An 18,356-nucleotide genomic window follows, 5' to 3' on the forward strand; every position below is an offset into this window, starting at 1 on the left:
ACTATAAGGGCTTGACTACCATGTGTAAAGACGTGGGTTTGGTCCCCAGCACAAGAACAATAAGGAGGAAGCTGGAGAGAAAAAGGACGCTATAATTATATAGTTATACTCTGTTTTTCTCTCCGCTGTCATAAGTACATGAAACATAATTTTTTTATAAAGTAGTAATTTTATTTGGGTGTGGATGTTTTGCTGGGTTGTTGGTTCATGTGTTTCTTCACTTTAACTATATCTTCTTACTCACTGCCATGCAGCTTCCATCATCTCTAGTGAAAACCCAGATGTTAATTTTCTCGATGTGCTGTTTTTCTCTTGCACCTTCCTCTTGAAAACCTTTTCATTTATTTTTACCTTTCAAATTTTTCACTATGTTATCTCCAGGTCTTGAACTTTTACAATGTAACCTTAACAAGTTACAAGTGAGCTTCTTGAATGTATAGATTAAATATTTATGTCAAATTTGGAAAATATTTGATCGCTTTTTCTCCGAATAATTTTCTCTTCCTTTAACTCTCTTCTCTTTTTCATACTCTTATTAAAATCCCTCTTGTAGTCTGCTCCTCTTTTCTCCCTTTTTCCTTCTATGCTACAAATCGCACAATCTCTGTTGCTTCTGTCTCTCAAGGCATTGATTCTCTCTTCATCTTCTTGTTTATTATTGCGCTCTTCTTGCAAATTCTCCAATTACTTACTATGTTTTTCAATTCTCAAACTTGCATTTCATTCTTAGAATAATTTATCTTTATTGGTGTTTCTGTATGGTGAGACATAATACTTTCCTTTAATTCTTTAAAGAATGTTTCCCTTAGATTTTAAACCTGTTTATTGATGTGGAATTCCCCTCTTTATACTGTGAACCATAGGTTAATGAATAAAGCTGCTTTGGCTGACCAGCAGGGCAGTACAGAGTAAGGCAGGAATTCCAAGCAGATAGAGGAAGAAAGAAGACAAGAGTCAGGAAGACACCATGTAGCCACCACAGGAGAACGATGCCTGAGGGAGCCTAGTGGAACCTTGCCAATAGGTCACAACCTCGTGGTGATGCACAGATTAATAGATATGGGTTAATTTAAAATATAAAAGCTAGATAGAAATACTTTTAAGCTATTGGCTAAACAGTACTGTTAATTAATACAGTTTCTGTGTGATTATTGAGGGTCTGGGTGGTCGGGAAATGAATGAGCGATCTCCGCCTACAATTAATTTATAACTATTTTGAAAATCTTTTCTGCTTAGTCTTATATTTTGGCCAATCCAAGGCAGTTTTCATTGCCACCTTTTGCCTTCCTTGTGAGTAACTCTTTGTGATTTCTTCATATCTGACCATTATTTTTTGAAAATTGTACATATAAAGTAATAGCGATTTGAATATTATTTTCCCTTTATCACTTTTGAGATTTGTTGTTATTTTTCTTGTTTCCTTATTTGATTGTGTCTTGATTGGAGTACTTTAGTTGAATCTATTGCACTCAAATATGTGACATATAATGACATACCTCAGAAAACACAGCCTTGTCTTCCTAACTACCTGGAACGACTAATTTTTCTCTTTGACTCTCTTGTTGCACTTTTGGCTGATATACCTCTGTAGAGGTATGCACAATGGCTAGCCTTCAATATTATCTGATTGCCCCAGTGTTGTTTTTTTAAAACAAAACCCTGGGAGCACATATTACTTTATAGTGAGGCCCAGTTAAAGTCAGGGGGTCTTGGGATGTAAGATGTTCAAAGTCTCTGAAGCTTGGTTCTAAATCTACTCTAGAATATTCTTTTCTATTTGATTGTCCTGTGTTTGTTAACCAGCCCTAGTTCTGTGCTACAGAAAGGAATTTTCACACAAGTGGACAGTATATACAGACTTGCCTTGTCTCATTCCTACTCCTTCTGCTAGTCCCCTTTGTCCCTGTTTCACTTCTCCCTTTACAGCACCTACTCATACAAGATTTTATGCAATGATCCATAATATAAAAACCAGAAAGGAAAGGAAACATATGATGTTTGTCTTTCTGAGACTGGCTTAATTCCTGTAATGTAGCCTTCTTGTGCTATAAACAAGAACTGGAAAGAATAAGTCAGTTCCATCAGCAGAACCCTTTTCGCATTATAGGGGCTGTGAGATAGAAAAAGGGGGGGGGGGTGTCAGTAAGGAGTCCTGCATCCAGCTGTACCCAGCACCATGAACACATAGTCTACAGCCCAGAGTCAAGAGCATGACATCCATCAATATTTGCTCATTTTCAAGTCTATAAAATGAGGAAACTGGACAGTTTGCTGGCCACTCTACTAGAACATTTCTCTTCCAAGACAGAGCTGTTCAGAAACAGGAGGATACAACTGAGCAGCTCCCTCCCCTGGCTTCTCCATCCTATGCCATGGGAGGCGGATGGAGGAACAGACCTGATGCCTGGTTGCTCACATCTGCATAATATAAGCTTTTCACAGCACGGAACTTTAGAAAATGCACACTATCCAATAGCAGAAAGCATATCTTTCACCCAACAGCAGATGGGAGCTTCCATTTATGACTTCACAGGGGCAGTTCTTAATGAGATGGTGTTACTGCTAGCTCAATACAGTGGCCTCTCGATATTTCTAGCCAGTATCCTTGGATTTGCTGGAAAGAAAATCTTGTTCATTTGTTGTAACTCCTTTGAGTACTCTCCAAGACACACTGAATGGCTTCTTTACTAATTTTGGTTACTTCAATAAATGCTTCTCTAGGATAGAGATATGCCCCACTACTTGTACCAATGTCACAGAACTCCCCAAGATAAAGACTCATAATGCCTCATGAGTGTGAAACCCAGAAGGTAAGATATCAGAGGCTTCCTCCCCTTGGCAGTTGTGTGACCTTGAGAAGTCACTCTCTGAAAATGTTTCCTCATCCGCCAAATTAAGGTAATGATACTGTTCACAATTGACTGATTGCTTTAACTCTCCTTTGGAACCAAGACTAGTTCCAAGTTAACATTAGAATTTTTATCACTATTAAAAAAGATCCACAAGTTAATTGTTTTAGAGTGTGTAGTCCATATATTACTTCTGTACAAATTAAAAGAGGACATTTTATTACCTGTCTTTCAAACACCATTTTGTTAGACAAGTAACTATTAACTACCAAAAATTAATGATATAAGTATACTAATCTTCTATGTCTACAACACCAGTGCTTCTCCTTAGGACTGGATTGTGAATAACCATGTATGACAGAAGATCTTGCAAGGAGTACTAAAGTCGTCCTTCTTTCCAACAAGAAAACAAGGTTAAAAATTATTAATCCAAATTTAAAATTTTGTGACTCAGAATCTAGACATGAAAGTCTGTCCACACAAATGTACCTGAATATCCTTATGTGCCAAACAATAAAATTCCTTCACGGTCCATACTTACTGGGCTCACAAATGGGGGGAGAAGGATGCCAGTTGCCATCAGCTTCACAAGAGATTGTATTTTTGCCTCTGAGGATGGCCCCTTTCAGACAGGCAAATCGAACAGAGTCTTTGTATTTATAGGTAGCTCTAAATCCAGAATCGATTACTCCATGTAAAACATATGGCTGAGGACAGTTGATCCCTGAAGTTGAGCAAAGACAAGTAGATTTTAAAAGTTAAAGGGTATAGGGACAACAGCTCAGTGAGTAGAGTGAACACAACAACCTAAATTCTAATCCGCAGAACCCACATACAAATTTAGCATGGTAGCATATATCTATAATTTCAGCAGTCCTATGATGAACATAGGACTTCCCTAATGTTGTAAGGGCAGTTATCTTGGTGCATGCAGCATAGATGCAAAGCCAGACAGGGTAGTTCACACCTTTAATCTCAGTCCTTGGGAGGCATACATAGAGTGACTCTATTTCAGGGTGGAAGAGGGGTACCTCCAGATCAAAGGTCAGTACCAATCTCCAAGTTTGTTCTCTGACCTCCACATACATACAGTGGCACTCCTGTACCTGCCTACGTGTGCGTGCATGAACATACACACACACACACACACACACACACACACGTCACAGATAATTTGAGATCTGGGGATACGGATTAGTGGAAAGATGCCTGCCGAGTATGCATGAGGCCCTGGGTACCACAAAAAATGTAACTTGGAGAATTAATATAAATAGTAATAGGAATTTTATTGAAGACAACTAGAGGATACCTCTGGAAAGGCCCGTGAAGAAGGCAGAATAAGAAAAAATAGACTTTATTTGGAAATAGAGAAAGAGCTTTAGAAATCCACAAAGTAATTGAAAAGGATGCCAGAAAAGAGGCAGGGGGAGACCCTTGACATAGAGAGGCCACCCTAACACAGCCTCAGCTACTCAGTTCTCTGTGGAGTAGGGGAGCAGAAGGCAGCCAAAAGTTAAGTCAGACAGAAAGTCAGGAAGTCTGACTCTCCAGACAAGCCTCAAGTCCAACTGTGGATTTTGATGAGACAGGAAGACGGGGCCAGCCATGAAGAAAAGTCCCTTTTGTCCCAGAATTTTCAAGGCAGCCCAGGACAGGCACCATCTTGAAAGGTACAACTGAGCTACTCTGTGGACGTGAAGGAAAACAAACCAGCCCCAGGCTAGGGAGTCTTCATGTAGCCTGCTCCAGTCCCAGGGAGGAAAGGCCCAGAGCAGCAGTTGTGGGTAAGAGGAAGATGGGTGAACAACTCTTTTACCCAAGTTAACACAATGAAGGTATCCCCTACATGCATGCCTGAGAGGCTATCTTCCAGGGACTCTCCACTCTGTCAAGTTGATGTGTAAGATTAATCATCACAGCCCAAGATGAAAAAAATCTAAGACTCCTTGGGACAGGAGAAACAAGTACAATAGTCCTAAAAGCATACAGAATCTACCAATTCAGTGAAAGTACAGCAGAAAATTTCCCAAACCTAAAGGAAAGATTTCAAATACAAGAGGCATTTAGAACCCAAAATAGACATGAGAAGGACTCTCTCCTGTACATGGCATAGTCAAGATGTTAAAAACAGCAAAGAGTAAAAGTCAATGTCTCAGGGGGTAAAGACACTTACTGGCCAGGCCTGACTACTTGAGTTCAATCCCAAAGACCCACATGATGACCAATTTCCCTGATCGAAACAGACTTAAAACCCCCTCAATAAAATTTTAAAAGCCAAATCCAAAAACATATTAAAGCATTCATATGCCGTAACCAAGCTGGCATCATTCTAAAGATCCAATGTTGTTTCAGTGTAAGTAAACCATAAGGCAATATATTCAGCATATTAAGTAGACTTAGTACAGAAATAACATGATCATCTCAACTGATACAGATAACACCTTCAACAAAGCTCATCATCTCTGCATGATAGAATTCCTGAAGAAATCAGGAATAGAAGGAGCACACCTCAACATTACAACGGCGATAAACAATAAATTATATGTGTGGGGAGGGGGGGTGTCTGCAAACACCACAGCCAGCAGAGTGTAAATCCACAGGAGGCAAGAAATTCGGTTCAACAGGAATCAGGGTGTTACAGCTCAATAGAAAGGCATCCTGGCAGTCGGGGGTCAAGGAACACCTACAGCTCAGAAGGAAAAGGTATTCTGGCAACCAAGAGCCAAGGAATACCACAAAGTCACACCACGCAACAATCTCACATGAGAGATATATTTGGGAGGGAAAGAATTAGGATGAAGGCTGCCTCTGCTTGGGTGAGAAATGAACAAGATTAGATAGGCTTAAATAGGGTTTCTTGGGAAGGGGGTGGAGCTTTACAAGGTGGAGCTTTCCGGAGTGGAGGTGGCGGGATCTCATGTCCAGACACTGGACTTTTTACTCTACAGACTGGGGGCAGGGTCCAACAGTTAGAGCAGTTATTTTGTGGGTAGAACCTGTCAGCTAGAGGTCCATTCTTGTGTCTTGAAGGACTTACACAAAGTAGCTGCTGTGTTGCAGGAGGTCCTCCCACTCCTCCAGCCTATCACCGCTGAGATACCAGCCCATTGGGGCGTGGTCTCTTTCCCTTTAAAAAAGCGGCCACTTCCCTCCCCTCTCTCTCTTCACTTCCTGCTCCTATGGCGACTAGACTCCTTTCCTGGTTGCGTAGAGGGCTGTTGCCTGGGACAGTGATCTGTAAGTTTTTTCCCCTTTAAATAAATACCACCCTAATAATCATAACCCCAAATTGGTGTGGCATTGTTTGTGACTTACGCCTTCATTTTGGCACCCAACGTTTGGTTTTAGAACCTCTCCTTTCCCCACTCGCAGCCGCGAGTTCGGCGTGGCAGCCGCAAGTTTGGCTTGGCAGCGGCGGGCTTGGCGGGCGCTAGTTTGGCTTGGCGGGAGCCCTCCCTTCCTCAGCAGCCAGCGGCCTTGGCCTCCCCACGTGGATTTAAACTCCACAGGCCTGCATAGTCTCTGCCGCATGGTTTGCTCTTTTCTGAGTCATTGTTAAATCTCCCTTGCAAGCACAGCTCTTAAGTGGCGCGAACCAGAGCACGCGGTTGCTGAAAGCTGCAACCCCTCAGGGTGACTCTGTCACGTGGAGGCATAAGCGGCTTCCAGATTGCTCTTCTCTACCCCTGGATTCTGGGTTTCTGGTTCCTTCTCTGGAATTGATTTAATTACATTTACTTTGTTGAGAAACTTGCATTTTCCAGTTTTTAACATCTACTAAGGCACTGAAACAGGACCATGTTTTCACCGCGACTCTGCAACAGCGCCACCTGCTGGAAAATAGGTAATATGGCAGTTTTCGTTTCTAACGCAAATTTTACTGCTTTGTTTTCACTAATACAATGGATTAGTAAATTTATATTTACTAATACAATGAATTACATCATACAAGGTTTATATGATTATGGGGATACCTTAATTTGCTTGTTACTATGTTTCAGTTTTCTTTTCCATATTCCTTTCCATATTCTTTTCCATATTAAGGAAGAATATGGCACTCCTAAGAACGATTGAATCTTTACGAACTAATAATGAACAACTAATGGACAGGATTAAAATTATTGAAAATCAGAGGTTGTCTGAACAAGTGGATACTATGACAGACAAAATTGACTTCATATCCAAGGGTATTAGAAAGTTACCTGAAAGGGTTCAGGCTGTTGAATTTGACCTTCAGACTTTATCACAAAGTTTTGATAAGGTAACAGACAGAATGTACCTCCAAGATGGGAATCTACGTGATATACAAGGAAAGTTTAAGGAGGACATGTTATCTTTGAAGGAAAAAATTAAAGCTTTGGAATCACAGGTGCAGAATGGGGACCAAAAAATTGATGCCTCGGTGAAATCACTGGAAATATATACAGGTCAGGAGATTCAGGATTTAAGAGAGACAATGATAAAAAGATTTGAAAAGATTGGAGAAATTATTGCAGCTGGTGAACAGAGTAAGGAGGCACAAGGACAGGATACAATGCCTCCACCAGCTATTAGAACTGGCTTACCCAGGGTTCTAGCGGCATACCCTATACTTAATTCTGAAAAAGCATCAACTTCTAAAGGCTCAAAGGGAGTCAGAGAAGCTAGATGGACGCCAATAGCAATGAATGATCTGAAAGAAATTAAGCAAGCTGTTGTTAATTTTGGCTTGCACAATGCATATGTAAAGGAAATGATAAGGACTTGGGCTTCTAATGCTAGAGCTACTCCCCATGATTTCCATCAGTTAGTGTCTGCAGTTTTAGATAATGGACCTTCCTTGATGTTTGGAATTTATTTCAGAGAAGAATCCAAACATATGGAACAGCAAGGAAGAGCAAAAGGTATTGAGGTTTCCCAAGATCAAATTCTTGGTGCAGGAGAATATGCTGATCCACAGGTCCAAGCTCTTTATGACGATGAAGTACTGTGTCTATGTCACCAAGCAGCTTTAAATGCTTGGAATAGGATACAAGATCCAGCAAAAAGGGTTGAATCATATACCAGAATTAGGCAGGGACAGAGAGAACCCTTTATTGACTTTTTTCAAAGATTAATTAAGGCTCTGGACATAGGGGTAACAGACCCAGAAGCTAGACGAATACTTCTTGAATCTCTAGCTTTTGAGAATGCAAACATAGAATGCAAAAAGGTAATTGGGCCTTTAAAGTCTAGATCAGCACCTATGGATGAATGGATTCAGCATATGATGAATGTTGAGATGTTTAGCTATAATGATGAATCTTGGGTAGGAGAAGCGATTTCCAAAGCAATGAGGAGACATCAAACTGCCAGGTGTTTTAATTGTGGTAAATTAGGACATTTGCAACGGGATTGCAGGCAAAGAATTTATAGGAATAATATCTCTTCTGGGAAGGACAAAAATAGGAGACCTCGGCCTTCAGGTATATGTAGGAGATGCGGTAAAGGCTGACATTGGTCCAACGAATGTAGGTCAACAATAGACAGACGGGGCAATCCAATATCATCGGGAAACTCCTTGGGGGGCCTCTCGCAGGCCCCCAACCCAACAGTGGCCCTGTCATTCCCAGTCACAGTGGAGAACGTGCCTCACCAAGAAAATTAAAAGCTCCAATTTCTGCTGTAAAAAGTAATACTGGTCTAAATGATGAATTACGTGTGAAGGATGAGTCAAAAAACCCAGTAGGACAGAGTAAACATATATTTTGGCAGACTTCTATTAATGATCAAAGACCAAAGTTAAGAGTCTGTATAAATGGCACTTTTATTGAAGGCTTATTAGACACAGGTGCGGATGTAAGTATCATTACCCCAGAATCTTGGCATCCGAATTGGCCTCTTCAAGAGGTAGATGTTCAGTTCCTAGGAATTGGAACCCTATCTCGTGTAAAACAAAGCACAAGATGGGTTGAATGCATAGGGACCGAAGGGCAAATAGGAAGACTAAGGACATATATAGCAAATATTGCCATAAATTTATGGGGCCGTGACCTGCTACCGCAATGGAATACCCAGATTAACATTCCTGTATTTCCAGGAACTCATAATTCTGGGAAGGATATGATGAGGTATTATGGGAAAAGGTCACCAGCCATTCAGGCTATACAAGAACATACAGCAAATACCAAACCTTTAGAGGTACCAACAGCCCTACCTTTAAAATGGCTAACTGAGAAGCCAATATGGATCAAACAGTGGCCTCTAGCTGAAGATAAACTACAGGCATTGGAACAGCTGGTGCAAGAGCAACTAGATGCTCACCATATTGAAGAATCAACCAGCCCTTGGAATTCTCCTGTATTTGTTGTAAAAAAGAAATCTGGTAAATGGAGAATGGTGACAGATCTAAGAGCTGTCAACAAAGTAATTCAACCTATGGGCCCACTACAATCTGGAATTCCTTTGCCTTCTCTGTTACCAAAAGGATGGCCTCTTATAGTTATTGATTTGAAAGATTGTTTTTTCACTATACCATTGCAAGAAAAGGATAGAGAAAAATTTGCCTTCACAGTGCCTACTTATAATAATTCTCAGCCTAATAGGAGATATCAATGGACTGTCCTCCCACAGGGTATGCTCAATAGTCCTACACTGTGCCAATATTTTGTAAGTAAGCCATTGGAAATAATTCGTAAACAATTCCCCAAGTCCATCATTTATCATTACATGGATGACATCTTGTTATCTGATTCAAATAAAGATACTTTAGAAAGGATGTTTGAAGAAGTAAAGAAAGTCTTGCCTAGGTTGGGATTACAAATTGCCCCTGAAAAGATTCAAAGAGAAAATTCTATTAATTACCTAGGTTACAGAATAGGGTTAGAGAAAATTAAAATGCAAAAGGCACAAATTAGGAGAGACCGCTTAAAGACTCTTAATGACTTCCAAAGATTGTTAGGAGACATTTCCAGTCTACGACCAGCTGTTGGGATAACACCTGATCTAATAGTTCATTTAAACAAAACCTTAGATGGTGATAAAGATTTGAATAGTACAAGAAAACTGACAGCTGAAGCAGAAAAGGAACTGACAATGATTGAGGAAAAATTACAGGAGGCACATGTGGATAGGGTGAACTCAAATCTTAGCTGCATCCTAGTCATATTGCCTTCCAGAATTTCTCCTACAGGGATTCTAATGCAGAGGGAAGATATTATTTTAGAGTGGATATTTATACCTAATAAACCAAGTAAAAAATTAAAAACTTATGTGGAAAAAGTCTCTGAATTAATTATAAAAGGTAAGCTGAGACTTCGTCAACTAGCAGGTATAGACCCAGCAGAAATTATAGTGCCTTTTACTACTGAAGAAATAAGAAAGTTATGGGAAGACAATGAACCGTGGCAAAGAGCTTGCGCTAATTTTTTGGGAGAAATTAATAGCAACTATCCCAAAAGTGGTAGACTTAACCTCATAAAAAGAACTTCTTGGATTCTTCCTAGAATTGTACGTGATGCTCCAATAACTGGAGCCCGTACGTTCTATACTGATGCAAATAAATCAGGGAAAGCAGGTTACAAGTCAGATGAATTGAGTAAGGTGGAACAAAGCCCTTATAATTCTGTCCAGAAGGCAGAATTATATGCCATTCTCATGGTGCTAAAGGATTTTAAAGAACCTCTTAATATAGTTACAGATTCACAATATGCAGAAAGAGTTATCTTGCATATTGAAACCGCTGAATTTATACCAGATGACACAGAGTTGACATCATTGTTTATCCAGGTACAAGACATAATCAGGAACAGGCTTTGTCCGATGTACATAACACACATCCGGTCCCATACAGGTCTGCCTGGTCCTCTAGCCCAAGGCAATGCTGAGATTGATCAATTATTGATTGGAAGTGTGTTGCAGGCCTCAGAATTTCATAAGAAGCATCATGTCAATAGTAAAGGCCTAAAGAAAGAATTTTCCATTACTTGGCAACAAGCTAAGGACATTATAAAGAGATGTCCTACTTGTTCTTCTATAATCAAACACCGTTGCCTGCAGGGAGTAACCCAAAGGGTACTAAGAGAAATGAAATCTGGCAGATGGATGTGTTCCACGTTATGGAATTTGGTAAATTAAAATATATACACCACACCATAGACACGTATTCAGGTTTTCAATGGGCTACTGCCCTGAGCTCAGAAAAGGCTGATTCAGTAATCACACATTTATTGGAAGTTATGGCCATCATGGGTATACCTGCGCAAATAAAGACAGATAATGGTCCAGCATATGTATCTAAGAAAATGAAACGCTTTTTGATTATTATAATATAAAACACATTACAGGTATTCCAAATAATCCTACAGGTCAGGCAGTTATAGAAAGATCAAATCGTACTATAAAGGACATGCTGAACAAACAGAAAGGGACTGAAAATACCCCCAGAAATAGATTACATAATGCTTTATTAACCTTGAATTTTCTTAACGCTAATGAGAAAGGAACGACAGCAGCAGAAAGACATTGGATAATGGAAAAGTCTGCTGAACTAAATCAACGATTTATTTCAAAGATGTGCTGACCTCTCAGTGGAAGCCAGGAGATGTGCTACATTGGGGAAGGGGTTTTGCTCTTGTTTCCACAGGAGAAGAAAAATTGTGGATACCATCAAAATTAATAAAGTTTCGATTTGAAGAGGAGAAACCTCTTGGAAAGGAGAAATGACAACTCATTCACAACGATGATATTCATACAGGTGGTAAGAAAAACATATAGAATGGGGGCAGGGTTCTGTTCTTATCTCCACAGGAAAACACTCATCTTTGAGAAATTCAAGGGACCCTGGATGTTTGGATACTGACAGATGGAAAAATACCTGCCCAATAGGAAATATCAAGACAACTGAATGGGTTGTGTAAGTAATATTAAACCATATTTCTAAATTTATAAAGCTGGTTTTGAAGTTGGACTTGGCTCAGTCCCTCTCCAATTCCAAGCCTGTTAGTAAGAGAAAAACCCAGAGTTTCTGGAGTTTCTGTCTCATGTCAAGAGCCATGATATGGGACAGAAAGAAATATGAGTTTAGAAAACATCTTTGCTTTTCTTCATATCTATCATACTTTTCATTGAATATATCTATCATGTCTTTCATTGAATATATATATATATATGTGTCTATATATGTCTATATGATTAATGTTTAAGTTTTTCATAATGAACAATGAGTTTTTCCTGAAGTGACATTTGAAGTTTCCAGGAAGAAGATGGGGCCCCATAACAACAACTCCACTTGGTTGATATGACGTCATGATACTGATAGTGCTACTACAAGACCTGCTTTGGGTACCAGCTGCACAAGACAGTTCCAACTTGGTTAGCTGAAATGGTGCACATCTTATACAACATTTTGGCCAGACCTGCACGAAAATACTCAGAGACTATTTGCAATTTTAAAAGACATTATCTTGAAATTTAACCATCATTTTACTTTCACAGGATCCCCCAGAAAGAACGTCGCCCCTATGACAGCTGGAAGTAATTCTAGAGAACGACGTCCCCTCTCCCAGTAAAGTTTGCCCTTGGGTTTAGGGACATCATTTAGGGGTTGATTATAATTAGTATATGATTGAGGGTTGGGGGAGGAATTTTATAAGCTCAGGGATCATTTTGAAAAGAAAAAAGAGGGATGATGGGATAATAGATTTGTAATTGTGAGTTACTGTCTTTAGACAAATATATTGGTATATATTCTTGTATATTGATACAAAGTTAAATTATATTGACTATTGTATGCATGCATGTTTCTACCTCTGTTTAAAACATTTTTTATGTATTGACATATATTGTATTGATATATATATTGTATATATTTACCATATTGCAGTGTACATTTCTACCTCTGATTAAGATACTTATATAATGATTGTGTATTGATATATATTTACCTACTGCAATGTATATTTGTACATGGTTTATATTTGGAGGTCATTGTCCTCATTTGTTTCACAGTCGTTTATTGTCTTAGTCTTTAAGTTAGATAGATATTGAGAATTATATAGACTAATAGTCATCTAAGTTTGTCATATATAATAGACTAATCAGGTTCTTTAGATATATAGAGATTATACTCAGTATAGATAGATAATCTTCAACTTCTTCAAAGAGCTGTAGAAAATGGCCTTTAATCTAACTCAGAGTTTTGTGGTAGTGAGACACAATTGCTCCTGGCAACACCACTCTATTCCCGAGAGAATGTTGAGCACCAAAGACACTCCACCTGGAGCCTTCTTTTTGGCAGAACTGGCCTTGGGGAAAAGAAATGCCCATACCTCAACAACTGACAAAGATACAGAGCGTGCATCAATGGATAAAACAGGGCTGTCATATCCTGCCAAGACAGGGTAAGATAGTTTTGAAAAGTTGCTTGCCTTTGAAAATGGTATGTCAGTTATGTTAGGCCTTAGCCAAAGTTGGTTGCTTCAACACTGCTAACGTGATTTTGGGTGATTGCCCAGGTAGCCAGTTGTCTCTGTGATTTGTTGCATGTTTTGGAAGTTGTTTTACTGAACTTCCTAATTACCCAGGTAACATTATTTCCCTTCTCAGATCTTTGATGGGCTTGAAGACTATATAAATGTAGTTACTTTCTCTCATGACTTGGCCAAGTTATTTATTATACAAGACCTAAGCTAGTTAGAATAGGATATTTGTACTTATTGTATATAATTTCATAGTAGGTTTAGAACTCTCTTATTTAAACAAAAGGGGGAGGTGTTGCAGGAGGTCCTCCCACTCCTCCAGCCTATCACCGCTGAGATACCAGCCCATTGGGGCGTGGTCTCTTTCCCTTTAAAAAAGCGGCCACTTCCCTCCCCTCTCTCTCTTCACTTCCTGCTCCTATGGCGACTAGACTCCTTTCCTGGTTGCGTAGAGGGCTGTTGCCTGGGACAGTGATCTGTAAGTTTTTTCCCCTTTAAATAAATACCACCCTAATAATCATAACCCCAAATTGGTGTGGCATTGTTTGTGACTTACGCCTTCATTGCTGTTGGCTCCAAACAGTTTATTTTAGGCGTATTTAAGCAAAGCACCATTTGGACAAAAGTTTTCTTGTGGTAAATAACTCAATCCCACATGCACAACAAAGCTTAAGACATGAATATATCGAAATTCTTGTAAAGAACAAGTGATATCTTCCATAAAGATGGATTCTATAGATTAACTGAGCCAGCCTGCTCAAAGTAAGCAATGCTCATGACAAGGATCTAGGTGGAGACAGTACTGGAGATTGACTGAGATAAACAAACTAAAAATAAGAGTCTGGGGAAATCCTGGCCACACAGAGAGTGCAGAGATCACCAGGCTATTAACACATCCATTCCCAGATTTCTGGGTGGAAAACAGGTTATACAAATGGTAATAGTAAAAGATGAAGTCAAAGCATTCCTGTTTGCAGATGGCATGTCCTATAATAATACAAAAACAAACTTTACAAACTTCCGCAGAAAACTTTTAGTTCTGATAAATACTTCCAGTTCGAGAACAGAATATAAGAACACATACATTTTTCTGGTTCTAAATAAAAGGCGGCAATAAAGTCACTCCCAGTCAAGGGATGAATTTATTTTCCTTTCTTCTACAAAGAGATCACAAAAACACATTTCCATGTGGAAATGCTGTGAGACCAAAGAACCTGGATTGCTGAGCTCTATTCTAAGTTGTTGGCATGTCCAGGATGCTCTCCAGGGAAGGTTGTCTACGTGTAGCCAACGTCTTAGAACAGACTATAGATGAATGAGAAATTCTTAATTTCCCAAACCAATGTGATTTGTTGGTATTTGCCACTCTAACGCCTTGAGTATCTCTTAGTCAACTTATTGATGCATATACGCACTCATTCATTTATCTTTAAATTGTTACTTCCCACAATGAATGTACCTTCTTTTTTTTTCTTTTAAGCAAAACATAAGTGAAGAGTGGGGAGCAGAATTCGCCCCTGGGACTTACTTTCACAGGTGGGAGGGCTTGGGCTCCAAACACCCACTGTTTTGTTCACCACCGAGCAGGTGATGGAGGCACTGCCAATGAGTGAGAAGTTGGGGTAACACCTGTAGGTGATGGAGGAGCCGTACGTGTAGAAGTCTTCATCTCCACCACTGTGCCTCCCATGGCTGATGTCTGGAGGGGGGCTACACTTGACACCTGAGAAATTAGTAGAAGAGAAAGAAAGGGGGGGGCATGTTAACCGTGATAAAATTCTTGCAAATGTATGTGGAGGGCACACGTGTCAGGCAGGACGCACAGAATCATTCCCTAGGAATGTGTATAACCAAGGCAAAAAGTGTCTTTACTTACTTACACAGTCTGGAAGAGGATCGCTCCAGGCAACTCCTTTACTTTGGATCTCACAATAACTAGTGGATGAGCCAATTAAGATATACCTAGATAAAAGAAGGTCAACGATTTTAATGGAATCCCCACTTTAAATAAAGGAGTATAAAGTTGATTGAACAGATATTAAAATGAAGAAATGATGTTTTCTCAGTTAAGGAGTCATAGCAGAGGGTTTGGGGGAGAGAGGGACGAAGTGGAACAACGTATAATACAAACTTGAAGATGCCATAATGTGCCCACCTCCTTGTATGTTACAGATTAGTGTAAAAGCCAAAAAGTATGGTGACACATAGGAACAAAAATGTCATGATGGAACCCATTGCTCGGTATGCTAACTTTAAAAATTAATTCAATTTTTTAAAAAAATCATCTTACATTGTAGCAGAAGACAGTATTTCAAAATACATTTCAAGTGAAAGTTACAAATGATCTACATAGTTAAATTAATGTACACATTAAAATTGTGCATTACTCAGCAGTGAAAACTGGACCAGCTGCTCCTATACAAAACAAGGAAGCGATGGCTCAGGGATTTAGAGCCCTTTCACACGCCCACCTAAGTTCACAGAAATCCACCTGTCTCTGCCTCTTACGTGTCAGGGTTAAAGATCTGCACCGTTAAATCCAGCAGGATTCAGAGATTTTTTACATTCATTATTCTTGAGAATTTCACATGTATACAATGAAATATGATCATAACATCGCTATTCACCCTTCCAACTTCCCTATATAGAAAGCTTAAACATGAACTAAACTGTTATCAGGAAGGGACATTTATGAGCATGTGCTAATTTCTTGACTTGAATTAGAATGCGGGGACACTGCAAACATACAAAAGAAACCGTCAAACGTAAATTCTTAACACCGGAAGGAATAAGGTACATGGAGTGGAAGTGATAACACTTTAAAATTTGAAAGTAGTTATTTTCTAAAGTTAACTTGGAATTCTTTATAAATTACCTCACACTCACCCTTCTAAGCAGCTGAATTCTATCCGTGATCCAAGAGAGAAATCTGACTTAATTTCCACTTGTCCATTTGGTAAGTCTCCTGGATTCCTGCATGATTTTTCTAGAGAAAAGTTAACATGATGGTAAATGATCCCACCATTCACCGGTACTACCATTAGAAGCTAACAGACTCGTGTCGACCCTACATTCAGGAAGGCCTGCATGTTTAGAGTTGCATTTATCTCTAAATCAGACTCCTGAATTTTTGTTCTGGAGGGAAAATTCACACAAAGTTTGATCTCTTTTTATCACCGTGGTATATTTTAGCAGGAGTCATTTTCTTGAGTATAAAAAGAAACAAAATAGAGAAGGCAGACATAGTGTGTCATTGCTGTTGGGGACAGTACAGACTGCATTCCCTGCTCTCAGTGAATTAGCTGCTCTTCCAAATCCAAGAAATGTTTTCTTTTCTGCATTATTTTACTTCATTTTTAAATTAGTATAAAAATAGTGGGTTTCATTATGACACTTTCATATAGGTATAGCGTCGTATTTTAAGCATATTCACCGCCACTTTGGTCACCTTTCTTTCCCATATACATACATACATACACACACACACACACACACACACACGCACACGCACACACACACACACACACATATATATATATACATATTAAAAAAAACTTCCAGATTCTACATATAAAAGCAAATGTTCCCCATGTGTTTGAGGTAAGATTGCTACTTTCTGGCCACTTAAACCCCGGATATCTTATCATTATTATTATCATTACTATTTTTATTATTGTTGCTGTTATTGCTGCTTGGGAGTTGGTTACAGCATGCTTGTGGAGCTCAGAGGACAATTCTAAAGAATCTGGTCTCTCCTTCTACCTTTCCAAAAGTTACAGGGATCACCTCAGGTCACTGTTACCGGATAAACCATCCTACTAGGCCCAATTTTTCCTTTCCTTTCCTTTCCTTTCCTTTTCTTTTCTTCTCTTTGTTTCGTTCCATATTTCATCTTTGAGATATGATCTGTCACTCTGTAGCCCTGGTGGCCTAGAAATTGCTATGCAGACCAGACTGCCTAACTCACAGAGTTCCTTGCTTGCCTCTGCTTCCCAAGTGCTGGGATCAAAGGTTTTCACTATCTTACACCAGACCTTAGTCCCAATATTTATTTAAAGAAGTGTCTAGTGCATTACTGATAATTAGTTAGGGTTACTGTTGCTGTAGTGAAACACCATGACCAAAGCGACGTGGGAGGAAAGGTTTTGTTCAGCTTATGCTTCCACATCACAGTTCGCCATCAAAGGATGTCAGGGCAGGGACTCAAACAGGGCAGGAACATGGAGGCAGGAACTGATACAGAGGCCATGGAGGAGTGTGCTGCTTACTGTCTTGCTCCTCATGGCTTAGTCAGTCTGTTTTCTTACAGAACCCAGGATAAGCAGCCCAGGCATGGCACCACCCACAAGGGACTGGGTCCTCCCTCATCAATCACTAATTAATGAGTTGCCCTACAGACTTGTCTACAGCCTGATCTTACGGAGACATGTTCTCAGCTGAGGCTCCCTCCTCTTTGATGATTCTGGCTTGTGTCGAGTTGACATAAATCTACCCAGCATAGTAAAGCGTTCTTCGTTTCTCCAGCTTATTTCTTGTCGTCTACTCGGTTTTCTTCTGGTTTTCAGAAGATTCATACTTGTGTACATTCGAAATACTAGTTGATGAATTTGCTAGTTCCTTAGTGACTTAAGATTCAGTAATTATAACCCGAGCCAATGTTCCAAAACTGGTAAGCGCATAGATGAGAAAAATAAATGCCGGTACTTACTGACACAGGAGATAGTAACGGTCCATGTCCCCTTAGCTTCACAGTAAATAGCCTGGCCTGAAGTTGCTCTAATGTAGCCAGGGCGGCAACTGTATTTCAGGAATTCATAGCTTTCGAACTCTGTTTTGTTTGTCTCACTTACTAGCAAGGCACCGGGTATATCGGGTGGTGGACCACATTTACCTAGACGCCAAGAGGACAGCAACAGCAAACGTTACACCCTGAGACGGAGCATCTTAGTGCTCTAGTTGTAGAGGGAGAACAGTTCTCTTCTCCTCTAAACAACAACAACAAAATCGTAAATGTACTATCCCCCTGTATCACAAACCCATGAGCGATGTGCAGATATGCCTGTTGACAAGT

The 18,356-nt window shown here is 39.6% G+C and overlaps 1 protein-coding gene across 2 annotated transcripts in view; it reads right to left on the minus strand.

Moving 5' to 3' along the window:
* Nucleotides 1-18,356, minus strand: part of LOC121446273 (C4b-binding protein alpha chain-like) — a 42,197-nt gene that overhangs the window by 18,785 nt on the left and 5,056 nt on the right. For both annotated transcript variants that reach the window (XM_041648777.1, XM_041648776.1), the window contains exons 3-7: nt 17,994-18,176; nt 16,172-16,271; nt 15,162-15,247; nt 14,814-15,008; nt 3,391-3,573 (exon numbers count right to left, since the gene is read on the minus strand). In XM_041648777.1, coding sequence (XP_041504711.1) covers nt 3,391-3,573; nt 14,814-15,008; nt 15,162-15,247; nt 16,172-16,271; nt 17,994-18,176 — 747 coding nt within the window. The remainder of the gene's footprint in view (nt 1-3,390; nt 3,574-14,813; nt 15,009-15,161; nt 15,248-16,171; nt 16,272-17,993; nt 18,177-18,356) is intronic.

This window comes from Microtus oregoni, unplaced genomic scaffold (genome assembly GCF_018167655.1).
Source record: "Microtus oregoni isolate MIOR12 unplaced genomic scaffold, Mior012 000003F_ref0000135, whole genome shotgun sequence".
NCBI lineage: Eukaryota > Metazoa > Chordata > Mammalia > Rodentia > Cricetidae > Microtus > Microtus oregoni.